The sequence below is a fragment of the Artibeus jamaicensis genome, unplaced genomic scaffold, assembly GCF_021234435.1.
Source record: "Artibeus jamaicensis isolate MK-2021 breed Jamaican fruit bat unplaced genomic scaffold, CSHL_Jam_final scaffold_369, whole genome shotgun sequence".
Classification (NCBI taxonomy): domain Eukaryota; kingdom Metazoa; phylum Chordata; class Mammalia; order Chiroptera; family Phyllostomidae; genus Artibeus; species Artibeus jamaicensis.
This window is the reverse complement of record NW_026522042.1, coordinates 41,086,297-41,100,580: the sequence shown is the minus strand read 5'-3', so window position 1 is coordinate 41,100,580 and position 14,284 is coordinate 41,086,297. Positions and strand designations below refer to the sequence as shown.

The 14,284-nt window shown below is 42.9% G+C and overlaps 1 protein-coding gene across 9 annotated transcripts in view; it reads right to left on the bottom strand.

Moving 5' to 3' along the window:
- MAST4 (microtubule associated serine/threonine kinase family member 4) overlaps window positions 1-14,284 on the bottom strand; it is a 524,826-nt gene that overhangs the window by 182,594 nt on the left and 327,948 nt on the right. The window contains exon 1 of one of the 9 annotated variants that reach the window (XM_053657258.1): window positions 6,001-6,735. The exons of the other annotated variants lie outside the window; for them this stretch is intronic. Within the exon in view, the coding sequence (XP_053513233.1) occupies window positions 6,001-6,188 (188 nt within the window). The 5' untranslated portion in view covers window positions 6,189-6,735. Of the gene's footprint in view, window positions 1-6,000; window positions 6,736-14,284 lie in introns of those variants that run through there. 9 annotated transcript variants of the gene reach the window in all.

The window sequence follows — 14,284 nt, the reverse complement described above, 5'->3', positions numbered from 1 at the left end:
TCACATTCACAAAAGCACAGGAACTGGTGTCTGCAGAGTATGAAAAATGTGCCATCTGGTACCAGCTTCTTCAGATTTTTACAACGTTCCCCATAAAGGGAAAGAAAGAACAAGAAGGGAGAATGAAAAAGACAAATGGTCCTGTTCATCCTACAAAGTAAACAAAACGAAAAGGGTTTAGTCATCAGGAGACTTTCCGTACTTACAGGTTCCCTGCGAAAAGGAGATGCAAAATCACAACATATTGCCACGTATTTGGTAAATGCTTATTATGTCTGCCCCTCACCATGGCAACAAGTGAACGGACGGGAATTCAGGCGGCCATGGGCCCTCAGTAACCATTCTAGCAGCAACAGAACAAATGGACAGGCTCCTGAAAAAACTGACAATTGTCCCTGATACCTTCCTCTCTGAAGGCACTGTCTGCCTCCCCTTCCCACTATCCTTAGGACCTCCATAGGTCCCATTCTCACTAATCCAATTTATCAGATCAAATACCTTTTAGCTATAATAGTTATTCTTACATTGCCAGTGAAGTTGGAGATTTTCAGTTGGAGATAATAAAGATCCCTGAAATTCATGATCTGCCCAAGGACATGAAGTTGATTGTGGTGACTAGGTGACTAAGACCCAGGCACCATGGCTCTTGGTGTGTTGGGCTCCCAAACTCAGTTCCTCTGGGCCTGTCGGACCATGTGATGAAGGAGGCTGGCCAGCAGGGGCCTGCAGCGCACAGGAGGACAGGAGCCCCACCGTAATGGGGCGGCAGTGACTAGGCTCTAGGCTGGACTAGAATCACACCATGAGGGAGTACAGATTGAACTGAAGGACTGAAGGGCTGAACAAACTGAACCAACTAGTAAAACAGAGACAGACTCACAGATAGAGAGCAGGAGGACGGGGATAGGCAGGGCGTGGGGAAGGTTAGGGGTGGTGGGATTGAGCGAGAAGGAGAAAGGACTCATGGACATGGACAACAGGGTGGTAACTGCTGTGGGCAGGGGGTTATAAGGGGATTTAACGGTAATGGAAAAAATACAATAAATATTTTTTAAAACACAGCCCCTGAAAGTCCCCAATTCAGAACTGTCTGGTTGGCTGCAAGTACATCCAATGACAACAACCAGTTAATTTTATTTACTATCTACTATATACCAAGTGCTGTTGCCGGTGCCAGGGAGACAGCAGTAACGGAGATGGACACAGGCCTCCCATGGGGCCCACATCCCATCACCTGCCCTTGAACTGCCTCATTTATCCTCGGCAGCCTGAGATCCGCCATGACTTCCAGGTCATTTTCTCTGTCCCTCATCAGAGCCAGGATTTCTAATATACCTGGGGTTTACCTTCCTTTAATAAGGCCTTTCTTCTACTTTGTCCTCGAACCTTTATTTATGGTTGATACTCGGTCAGTTTTTACATTTTGATGTCTATAATTTAAAGTTTATGGAAGAATCAAAGTGCACGCCCTACCTTCCAAGGTGTCAGCACTATTCTCAAAGCATACACATCCCAACGTGTATGTCGTGTTTTGAGCACAAGTGAAAACATGAGAATAGGCTTGGGTTTCAGGGAATGACAGTCATTTATTCCACCCACAGGTAGGGATGAAGTGTCAGGCACTATTTTAGATGTGTAGTTACTCGTTTGGAAAAAAATAGATAAAAATGATTGTCCCCATGGAATCAATAGCATGGTGACAATGTTCTCCTCCGAAACTTGGACTGTATCCTACCAGCCGTGTGGCACGTGAGTTTCCGGTCACAGATGAAATAGGGAGAGGGAGACTTAAGAGAAGAAATGGGATACCTGCTCTACGGCCAACTCCGGCATAGCTGACTGTCTACGAGCTTGAGAGTCCAGGAACGAAACAGAAAGGCCAGTAAAAGGATGGAGGAATCAGAAGGGAGGGAGCATAGGAAGTGCAGCAGATACTCTGATGCTTGCCATCCACTCAGAAGTTGGGGCGTGAAGTGAGAAAACAAGAGAACATCACTGTATTATGACAGAAATGTCGCTGAGTCATGGTGGCCAGTCCCCAGCTACTTACTGGGTCCCTGCTGAGGGGAAGGCATGCTAGGTGCCAAGAAAATACTGAGAACATAAAAGGAGGTAGCTGCCTTTGGAATTCTGCTATCTCATCACAGACCAGATTACAAGCTGGCACAGGTTACATCCACATCACTCATAATGCATTGATGTCATCGTTATATGAACAGTTACTAATTGGTAGTCAATTTAAGTACCATGGACCATGGAAATTCTGAGTGGTTATGGGTGCTTCAGAAGAAGGAAAGGGCAGAAATGCAAAAATTCTACTTAAAGTTTTTAAGATGGTCACATTGGCACCAATAAAATAATATTTAGGCCATTTTTTTTTTTTTTAGTTTGTGGACAAATTGTGTATTTTGTTCCTCTGTCTCCCTAGTCCTGCTGGAAGATCATAAAAGTATCAGAATTTCAGGATGGAAGGACCTTTGGGAAAAATGTGGTCTAATGCTCTACTCAATTCAGGAACGCCCCTGCCTCTCTCCAGCTAGGTGGGAACTTGGCCTTCCAGCAAAACCTCCATGAAACTGGTGGCCTGCTGAGGCAGCCCCTTCTACATGCAGAAAGCTTTCTTAGAAAATCCTACCCCTCATAATGAGCCAACATTTGCCTTGCCATAACCGCCAGGCAGTGGTACCACGTTGCATTCTAAATCACGTTGCGTAGTGATGTAGCAAACTAAAATTCCATTTAGTAACTGAGCTGCCAGGGAAGCTGCACATCTCTTCCTCCTGGGCAAGCTTCAGAGAGCCCCGGCTGGAGGAGTGCGGGAGGTGGGGGCTAACTCACCTCTCAGCACTGCTGGCCTCCAGGGCTCCTCTACGAAAGGAACAGCACCTGCCGTTGCCAGATTTAGAAATGCTGTGTGTCAGCACCTCCAAAGGGCACGGACACAGTTAGTTAACGCTCACCACCACCACTCTTCTCCCCCAGACCTTCACACACCACTCATAAAAAAGGAGAGGAGAGGAAATCTGACCTATCACAACCAGTGGAGGAGAAAACAGTTCTATGCAGGTATGAAACAAATACTCTTTTGTGATAACATCCTAAACATACTGGGAGTCTCTCCAATTCACATTAGGTGATCACTTAAGGCACACTATCTGAGAAACCCAGTTCCACACTGCCAAGCACGTATTACTATGCAGAGATGTCTTCATTACTCATCATTCCTACAGCTCCCCCCTCTCCAACTCACCTTTCTTGGGTTCCATTTGATAAATGCAGGAAGTTTTAGTGTCAACCATTTGGTAAAAGCACCTTTAGTGAACACCTGCTATGGACACCTCTCTTTCATCAACTTCTGTGACAAAGATTGCTGTTTTACCAAACTCATTTCCTCGGTTTTTTGGACACAAGTGAGCTACACTTTCAGGCCTTCCTTGTCCCCAGGTGTAGTCAGAATACTAAATTCTAGGCAATGAAATACGACTGGAAGCAATGGGTACCACTCTCAAGGCTGGCACTGCACCATTTCCCATTCCCCTTTCCTTCCCACCAGCTGGATGTCGATGCCCAAGGCAACCTTGAAGGGAAGCTGTTGACGACTCCCTGAATCCCTGAATGACTACATGGAGCAGATCCTCTCCCACACTCTTGTTCTGTGACTGAGAATCACAACTGTGTTCATGTACATTCATCTGGTGGTTGACTTGTGAATAGCACTGTTATGATAGCCTTTATTTCCCACTCATTGCTTTATTCACTCTTTAATAAACACTTCCCAAACACTTACTACATTCCAGTCATTGAGAAAGGCACTGGGGAAATAAACATGACTGAAGGAGGTCACGAGGTCTACTGAAACCACATAATTAAAACGATATTCATGATCTCATAGCAGTATGTATATCTTAAGTTGGTCACAGTGGAAAGATCAGAGACTTCATTTTGAATCCTAGGCTACTTAAGCTACTTAATTTCTAAGGGTGTTATCATCTTCATCCATAAACCAAGACAATATTCTTCCCTGCCCTGCAGTAGTGTCAAGTGGGTTAAACTGAATGAGACAATGTAAATAAAAGCATTTGGTCAACTATACAGTAATTTGTAAATGTTAATTTAATTCATTGCAATTGACTCATGAAATATTGTACCATTAGAGTTTCTGCCTAAAATGCAATCTATTCTTAATTCTGGTAAAGGTACATTTTCTCAGTCTAAGCTCAGATTAGCTATCTCCTTATTTTTTAAAAAAATCTTCTAGTACTGTGGAATCTTGACAACATGAAAGTCAAACTTTTTAGCTCAGTATTCAGGGCCCTACACAGCATATTGCCGAATTAATTTGTAAGTCCACATCCATCTCTGTACAACTCCATGCTTTTCTTCTACTCCACCCACCGTATGTTCTAGCTACACACATCATTTCTATAATGTGCCACACTTTCTCGCCACCTCGGCTCTTTTTTATTCTTTCTCTGGTTGTGTCCTTCACCGCCATCTCTCCCCACTGACACCCCAAGATTTTTTTAAGGTGCAGCTCAAATATGATCAGTTCTCAAAAAACTTTCTCCAAAAATACTCTTTAAACCTTCACCCTCCCCTGTACTGCCACAGAGCTCAGCTTGACTACGAGCGACAGCACCTTCATCCTGAACAGCCCATCACCTTTAAGAAGGAAAAAGAAAATGTGCGCATCCAAAGAAGACAAGTTACAGTGAGAAGTTCAGAAGACAGCCCGTCACCTTTGGCTGGATCACCAACAACGGATGTGTCACAAGAGCAACAGGATTCTCTGGATTGTCAGAAAAATTTTCCATGTTTTCAGATCTGTTTTACTCCGAGGATTCTTCATAAAAGCTATCACAAGGAACTTTCAAGTTTCTTGTGTTGCAAGTCACTTTTACAATAAGAAATGCCATCCTGTCAGCAGAAGAGTAGAACCAAAGTTCAAAGCCATTAATTCATTTCCCAGGTCAATTCTTCTTCACAGATTTTAGTTCAGTCTTATTTTAGGGGAAAAAAATGAGAGGAACAGATGGTTAAGTTACCCCATTGACACCATCTGAGCAAAAAGCTTGTAAGTTAGTATTTTTAAGGGACTGGACATGAGTGATGAGTTTTTTCATTTATTTGCATATATGAAGTAAAACATATACCTTAATAAATCATTTAAGTTACTTTTTCCATCAACTGAGAGTATAATCCTACTTTATTCCTTATAATTAAAAAAAGACAGGAAGGAATGCTGGACACTTTATATGTATTTTCTTATTAGATCCACTATACCCATAGATACTCAATTCACGAAAATTCCACTAGAACATATGTACTATACATACGATACCAGCAGTATTTTCTGTCTTGTATTCCGTAACAAACTGGGCTAAATGCAAGTAGAGTTCCTTGGGGATAATTCTCTAAAGAACAGAGAAGAATAAATTTGCATATCAGCCCTCGAGTGAGGGGGTGAGGTAGTACCTAACTGGCCATTCTTAAAATAAATTTAAATTACTTATCTACTCAGACAACTTAAACACTTTGTTCTGTTTGTAACAGAATATGAAAATATTTGTGGCAACAAATATTTTGATGCTGAAACATGAATTAAAACCTGTTTTCCAGAAGTTGTACTAAATTGTATCATTACACAAGATTCATAAAAATCTGTGGGGGTTAGCGCAGATTATACCCTAAGAAAGCGATGGGAAACACTCACATATCCACCCAGGAGTCAACCAACCAACCAATCACCAGACGCCGAGTGAACTATTACAAGACACGCTAAATAGAATAGCAAGTACATGTTCTCTGTGTTCCTGTAAGTCATCAAGCAAACAACTCCACCGGTTTCCTCACTCTATATGTTAATGCTAGGGGAGCAATTAAGAAAAAAAGCCATTTATTATGCATTGCAGAGTCCGAAGTACTCCGATACCCGTGGTGGGAACTGGGGGAAGGCCGAGGAAGACAAAGCCGCCTCCGTAGGCACTGGAGTGCGCTTACCTCCAGAAGTGAAAAGCGAAGAGAGGACTACAGGGACTGCCTGGGCTGGATGGGGTTGGACTCAGGCTCCTTGGAGTGAGACTGAAAGTTAAAATAATGTCATTCCGAGTGGGAGAAATGATGGCAGTAAAACAGCAGAGCTCACTGAAGGGGCTGTGTTCCCTGGAGGCCAGAATCAACCACAGCATGCCTACCAACACCAGTGGGGAGTGATCTAATCACTTGTCCTTTTTCTGCTCCAAAATACTGAGCAAGTATACTGCTTCCTGCTGAAATGCACGTTCTCGACACGACTGCTGCCATTTTTATTTGTGCCTTTCTTCTGTCACAAAGCAACTTGGCAGCTGACTTTGACGTGTGACTTTTGCCCAGAAAATTCAGTCCTGTTTTCTATGAAGTATACCCTATTTCTAGTGAAGAATCAATGGTAAAATTTGCAGTGGAACTAAAGGGAAGTAATCACATAACAGAAATTCCAGGTTAAATACTGTATCTTAACATTTCCGTATAGGAAGCAATAAACATTTCCATATAGGAAGATACATTTTTACGGACCTCATGGAGAAAGCACTCAACGACACTACTCTAATCCCAAGGGGTAATGATAAAGTATACTTAGGCTCATAATAAATATCTTCAAAAATTTCTTGCATATAGAGAGCTATAAACTGTTCTAGTTTCAGAGGTTTTCGGAAATCCGGCTGTGTGTGGACCGCTATGATCCCTGCCCCCCCGCCAACCACCCACACCACCGAGTTATTTACCAGCCAACTCTCAAATATTCATCTTGGGGTAATAAGCTTACAGTCCCATTATTTTTTTCCCTTTTGGCTTCATGTCTCTTTCAGAGAAGAAATAAAACTTAAAATTGTCAGACACCTTACTTATAAGAATTTTGCCAATAGGTCTGTCAAAGTATGACGTTAAAACTAGTCAATTCTCAATTATTTCTATATGGCAAAAGCAAAGTAAGACTTAGCTTGGTGTTCTGGCACCAGTTTCCAGGCTAGCATGCAATAAATATCTTAAAGAACATCCCCTGCCTCTGGACCATGACTATGCCCTACCACGCTCTCCCGCCTTGGTGAAGGGGGTCTCGGACCCCCTGCACATTGGTCCAGGCAAGCCGGTTGTGCCCTTCCCTGAATGGAGAAGTGGCACCAGCGGCTAAATAAACCAGATTTGGACTTACCCAATTCTGATGCCACCCCTGGGTCCCATTATATGGATAATTGAGACTTGGCTGCATTTGTCTTAAATTAAATATGAAATTATTATTCAAAATGCTCCAATGTATGAAATAGGATGTTTCAACAGAGGAAAGTTTTGTATCTTCTAAAACCGTTCCCCGGTTTAGTGTCAGTACTTGGTAAACTAGGGACTCAGTTTCCTTTTACATTCGCAGCACAGTGAAAAGCCGCTGCTCTCAGACATACTGGGCTCTCACTTAACAGCTCACTGGGAAGCTCTCAGGAATGTCCGCTGATATAGCCGCCGGCTGTCTATGTACAGCCTTATCTGCTCCTTCCAGCCCTAAAATAAGCACACGGAGGCACTGGCGCCACCCCAGTCTCCCAGCTCAGACATGTATGAAGTGTGCTACAAAGTGTCCCATGATCTTAATTCCATACTTGAAAAGAAAAGAGAAGAAAAACAACCTATTTTCTTTCCCAGAAACTGGAAAGCCATGCTTAGGCAATCTGTCAGTCATAAATTTCTAAATAAACTAATAATCTATTAATTTTGGAAATATTTATAGATTTGGTGTCTCAGTTTCTGAAACTGGAATCAGAAAATGCCTCATGTTGTTGACAAGTGACAGAAAATTCTGAATTGCACCCACAGAGTATGAAATATGCTGGTATAATAGTTTGTGGGTGCAGTACCTACAGAATGAGCTTTCCTCAAAGAAAAACAGTAACATCTCATGAGAGATCCAAAAACTATTCTATATATATGGTCTGTTATAAGGTCCCCAAATAACTAAAGTTAAATATATTAAACCTGCTTTCAATAAAGCCAATGATAAGACTTCCGTTATAACACCTCTCTGCAATATTTAGGAACTGAATTTACTCGAAACTACAGAATTTGTTTCCTCCATGAATGAATGTAAAATTAGCTATGTCTACCTAAGAGTAATTTTAAGGTAAACAAAAGGTTCAAAGTAAACTTCATGCTCACACTACAATGACATTTAAGTGTTATTACACTCTGTTCTGCCATCTCCAGCTGAAGTGGGGGAGTGATGTACTTTAAGGGCACACTAACATTTGCCGGGGAAGAGACTCCACTGGAGGGGGTGTGACCTGAGACCCAACCACAGTCCATTTTAGCTGTTTAGCTGACCTGTGTATGTCCTGTGTCATCCTTGGCAAAGTCAGCAAACTTGTGGCACACCTCAGTCTTTCAAGTTATAAACAGAACACGTGATATAACTGATTTCGTATTTTAAAAAGGTACTTTGAAGTGTGTCCTCTTAATACGGACAAGATGTTAAAAATGGAAGGAGGGAGGGAGGGAGGGAAGGAAGGAAGGAAGGAAGGGAGGGAGGGAGGGAGGGAGGGAGGGAAGGAAGGAAAGAAAATGAAATAATATATACTAAATTAAAAAAAAACCCCAAAAAACAAGGAAGCAGAAACAGAGGGGGAAGCAAAGCTGAGGCTAGTGTGCCTGGGTCCTGAACACAGAGCTCCGGGCATCCTAGCTGTGTGTGTCCAGGATGCTGGAGAAAGGGGAGTAAAGTAGAAGAATCAGCGCTTGCCATTAAAATGCTCCCCACCCAGGGTGCGCGGGCTGGATGTTGGGATGGAGATGGAAGTGAGGGCAAACATTAAGGGGATAGGTAAATACTGTTTATATTTCTATTATGAAAAATGGCCCATGTAGCAAGAAGGTTGTAAGAGCCTTCGAACTTTCTATGAGTACTCGTTTCTATAAAAAAACGGTGTACAATTTTAGAGCAAGAACTGATTAGAAAAGTATTCCAATCGCTTCAGAAATGTCCAGTTTTTATTAATTTACCAATTAAGAAATAATTTCTCTTTCATGACACATTTACAGAATTCAAGAGAAATAATTAATACCAGGAACTGGGCACCATTCTTTTCCTGGAAGCAGTCCAGTATAAGAAAATTGGGTTTGTACAGGTTTCAACCAAAATGTAGTTTTATATCTGGATTGTAAATTAGAAAAAGAAATACTTGTGCTTTTCTGCTGGATTTGTGTTTACTGGGTATTATTTTAAGTGTGCCAGCACAGACTAACTCACAGCTTCTGCATCTTTGACTAAGAGATTTAAAATAAAAATCTGCTGACACTTCCTGCATCACAGATGTTTAACTTCTGCACCACAGATTAGATGTGGACATTTTCATGAGGTGACATCAAATCAGAAGGCAGTCAGATGAGTTAATGGGTTAAAAAAAACAGCTAAGCAAACACAGAGCTCAACTAGGTAAACACACTGCATGCAGTGGCTGGAGACTCTGCAGAAAGGATTCAAAATGTACTACAGTTCATTAATATTCTGTTGCACAGATAAAACATGGATCACATCTGATGAATGTCACAAATAACCCTTCTTCCTGCACTCTAATCCACTGTCATGTCTTCTATTATTACGCAGACAGGGGCCTTTCTTTAGAAAAAGACAGCGTAGGGATAAACAAATAGTAAGAGAGAAAGAGAAAAAGACAGACACACCATGGCCTGCTGATACATTTTTTCCAAATGAGCTGTTAAGATGTTTCCAGCACTGAGGTTTAGTAACTTTAAATATGCAGCAATGCTTTTCCTCTGACTGCAATGTAAAAGGCAAGGGTCTGGGTTTCCACACCGGCTGAAACCAAATGCCATGAATTTAAGGCATGTTCCTGCACCTCACACTGCAGTGCTCTGAGGCTGTCAGTACAAACAAACGCTAAATAGCTATTGGTCGCAGGAAAAGCGAGTACCATGCAGAAAGCATTAAAATATTAAAGACAGACAATACTTACTCCAAGGTCAGCCCCGGAATCTGTAGCCTTTCCCGCTGGGCTTTCATGGTTGTTATATGTTAGCACACTCTATTGTCACCGTGACACACATCCCCTGCCAGCGTCCCGGTGATGACAGAGAGCCAAAATGAACCTCTCTATAAAGGACTGGACTAACAATCTCTCGAGGGGGAGGGAGATCCTGCAAGTTTGGGTCCTTCCACCTCTAGCTGTAATCAAGAGATGTCAGCCGCTCTGCTCGGGTTAACGGCGGTGCACACTGCACTGATTTTGTTAAGGGAACAAGGCTTTCAGCTCTGCATATCAAGTAATTGGTTTCTGATTTTTTTTTTTTTTTTAAAGAAAGTCGCTCCACTCACAGACCCAGTTTTCACCTCAGTGAAATGAAAAGTCCTTTTCACCATGCAGACAGGGGGAAAAAATAAAGCCACAGTATCACACGTATAAAAGAGTTTATCTCAGCAAATCTCAACTATCCCCCCCTGCCCCCTACCAGCGATGCTCTCAGATAGAATTCAGCCACCCTGGGAATGTTTCACTTATTCTTGGTGGAAGTAACAAAATCACTCATGTTCCACAAGAGAGAGATGGGGAATGGTGCCCAGTGAAAATAATTAGATTTTTTTTCTATATATGGCAATCATCAGAGAGAGGAATAAACTAACTGCATTAATTTGGGGGAAGTTGAACTCTGAGGCAATGACTTTTGTGAACAGAAAAAACCCTACAATGGGAAAATACCAACTGGATAAGTAAGAGACAGGAGTTTGTATTTTACATTTGCAAGCTAATTTTAAAGAACGCATAGTGCTACACACTTTACAAAAGGAACCAAATATGAATAAGGAAGGAAAGGCAGAAAACATACCTTATGAATGCCTGAAAGTTTAATTCTGTGTTTATTTAAAGAACACAGTTTTTCACAGTATTCATAATTTAGGACTGAGTGTACTGTTATTGTCATATATGGAGAACATAGCTGACTCGCTTCCTCTAATGCACTTTAAAACTTGGGAAACACCCATACCTAGAGAAGAAGTACTAGAACAGAGAATTTTCTCTTAGCAAGAACTCCAGCTTTCAGGCACCTCAAGTCCAATGCTGAGCTGTGGTGAACCAACTATTAAGGCATTTCATTTAAAAGGCTCTGAAGTCAAACTCCATCTTTTCACAGATGAAGAAAAGCAGGGCATGCGGTGGGTGGTGGTGCTGGGATTAGACTCTGGTGTGTTTATTTTACCCTCCGGGCCCGTGCCGTTGCTCAGGTTGTGCCCTGGACAAGGCCTCGGGGCGGAAACGGAAGTGAGGGCTGGAGTCCAAGCCTTCATCATGGCTCTGGGCAGCTTCAACCCCATTTTTTCATTTTCACAAAATAACCTTCAGCTCTGCCCCCATCAGGAAGGTCAGCTGTACTTAACTCTCCGAAGGTACACGTGGGGTCGCGGAGGTTCATGTGATATTCCTGGAACCCTTCTCTAAACCCTAACCTGCCAACTTGCTCTGGGGTCTTTCAATTAGGAACCAAGTTCTCCTGTGTGAGCTCACAGAACTACCCACCCCTCCTCCCTTTAAGGGGCAATAGTCTATACTAAGAACATGTAGTTACTGGTTAGTGTTCACAGCAGGCAGAAATGTAAACAAATCATTGTAATGAACGCAAAGGCATGCCAGTAAGGAATAATAAAGATTTATTGGAACACAAGGAGGGTTCCACTTTGTTCCACATCCTGCCCTCCTCCCCAGACAAGCTTCTCGGCAAAGGAAAACACCCAGAATCCCACGATTCTTTCCACCTAAACCGCCCTGATCCAAGATGCGCCATGTCTTGACTGGATTATTGTAACTTCCTTGTGACTACACTTCCTCCCTGGTACCCTCTACACTTTGTTGGCCACACAAACTCCAGAATGATCTTTTTGAGAATATATCACTCCTATGTTCAAAACCCTCCAATAGCTTCCCTCTTAACTCTGAGTAAAAGCCAAAACTTGAACAAACTTGGCCAAAAATGGATAATCAAGCATCAGTAGAAATGATGAGAGTAATATGCTAAAACACATCAAATGTTTAAAGCCATGAGTTCAAGAAGATAGGGAAGAAAGAACGGAGGAGAGGAAGCAAGCAAGCCGGGGCCACCTCTGGAAGGCACTAGGGAAAACACTAATTTTGAAAACTGGTAACGGGGGAAAAATTCAAGCACATATCCTGATTTCCCTGTGAATTGTACCTCATAGACAGAAAAATGATTCTCTTTATAGAAATACTCCAACTGGTACTAAAGGAGGAAAGACCCGGTTAGAATATTACCATTGTTCAAACCCTCATAAATCAATGGATGCAGACTGCTGACCCCAGAAAGAAAGAGAGGACTGGTCATCACGTGCATATGGAGGAGTCCTGCCTGAAAAGCGCCTCCCCAGAATAACGACCAAACCTCTCGTCCCAATAGCAGTACACAGGAAATGCAGGGACAAAGGAGTGTGTGAAACAGGATCACAGATGTGATCAGCAGAAGCTAGACTATGAAACTCTGCCCCTCTAGCAATGACCTGGTTCCTTAACCAGAAGTTTTCAAAGAGAGGAAATAAAAGAGATAGAGGGAGAACCTAAACAGTAAAAAAGACTTGCGAAACACACGACTATCAACTAACTGTAACATATGAAGTTCTGGGGTCCTAATGGCAAACAATCTGGAAGTCAAATGCATAATCCAACATTTAAAAAACAGGATACATGCAGACACATGTGTGTGTATGACCCCCCAAAACCTGGAATGTATTTATAAAAAACTGTGTATTTATTTTCAAATGTTAAAACTTCAGTCACCTTCAAAGTACTGTCCATTTGATGTAGCACATCTATCAAGACGTTTTCTCTACTGCTCAAAACAGTTTTCAAACTCGTTGATTTTGATGCCTTTTAGTCCTTTGCTTTTTGTCTCACCTCTTCCACATCAGCAAAATGTTTCCCTTTGAGGACTTTTTCCATCCAGGGAAACAAAAATAAAGTCACTAGGGGAGAGATTGGGTGAGTGGGGAGGGTGGGGCACGGGGGTCATGCTGTTTTCGGTCAAAAACTGCTGAACACTCAGCAGGGTGTGGGCAGATGTGCTCGTTTAAGTCACCCATCATGAAATGGGTAAATGCACTGAAAGAGTCTTTAAAAAAATGCACTGAAGCTAAACACAGCCTAGCTAAATGAAGCTAGTCACAACAATGCCAGCTAGTCCATTGATCCAGAGGGCTTCCTAGAACTCTCATCTAGCGGGGGAAGGAAGCCGGTACTACAAGGGGGACTGCCTTCCAGAAGGTAACTCCAATTTTGGGAGGTCCCCCACCACAGCTTTGAAAAAATCTGGGAGGAGAGAGTGAGATATAATGTACATAAGAGAGAGGTGTCCACGAGTCACTACTCAGTAAACCTGCGTGCTGTGTAGATGAGAGGTACATACACTGCTCTCCCTAGCACAGGTTTGAAACGTCGTCTAATGAGATCTGAAGGAGTCCCAGCCATGCCCGCAAAGCTCCATGTGACCCACCAGCACTCCCCCTCCCCAGCCTCCTGCCCTGCAATTCCTGCCCTCCACCCTGCTGTCTGTTCTCCAAGTACACCTAGCACAGGCCTGTCTTAAGGCCTCTGTACTTCCTTCTCCCCCCGCCCGGAGCTCTCATCCCCGGAGACGTTCAAATCTCCTATTTAAAACTGCAAGCCTTCCCATGTGTAGTTTTCTTCTCATCACCCTAACATGCTTTTTCTTCTCGGCAATTATCATCATTTGACATATTTTGTATTTACTTCTTTATTGTGTCTCTGCCTCTACGAAGAGTAGGTGCCAGGGAGGTTAAGTGCATTATGTAGATCTCCAGTTCCAAGAATGGCCTGCACAGGTATTCAAAATTTGCCGAAAAATAAATGGGTGGCCCTCCCTGTCCTGCTGACACCCCCCACTCAAGAGAGCCACCCTCCTTCTCCTTATGATTACAATTACAGCTCTCCACAATGTTAGGTGTCACAGCAGTGACCTCAGATGGTGACCTCCAAGAAGCTAAGGAATTTTCAACTGCCACAGGAAGACCCAGAAAGGCCCCTGATGGCTGGCAGGCATACACACAAGGACTCGCTGTGCATGCAGGCTCGTTCGGGGGAGGAACTTCAGGTTCAGCGTTTCTGTGGGTGGTTGGAGAGCACAGTGGTTCCCAGGACTCTGGTCTGACTGAGAAGGCACACACACCACCAGGCTGCGGTTCCACAGCCTCCTCTTTTTGCCGGAGGGAAACATCACCGTC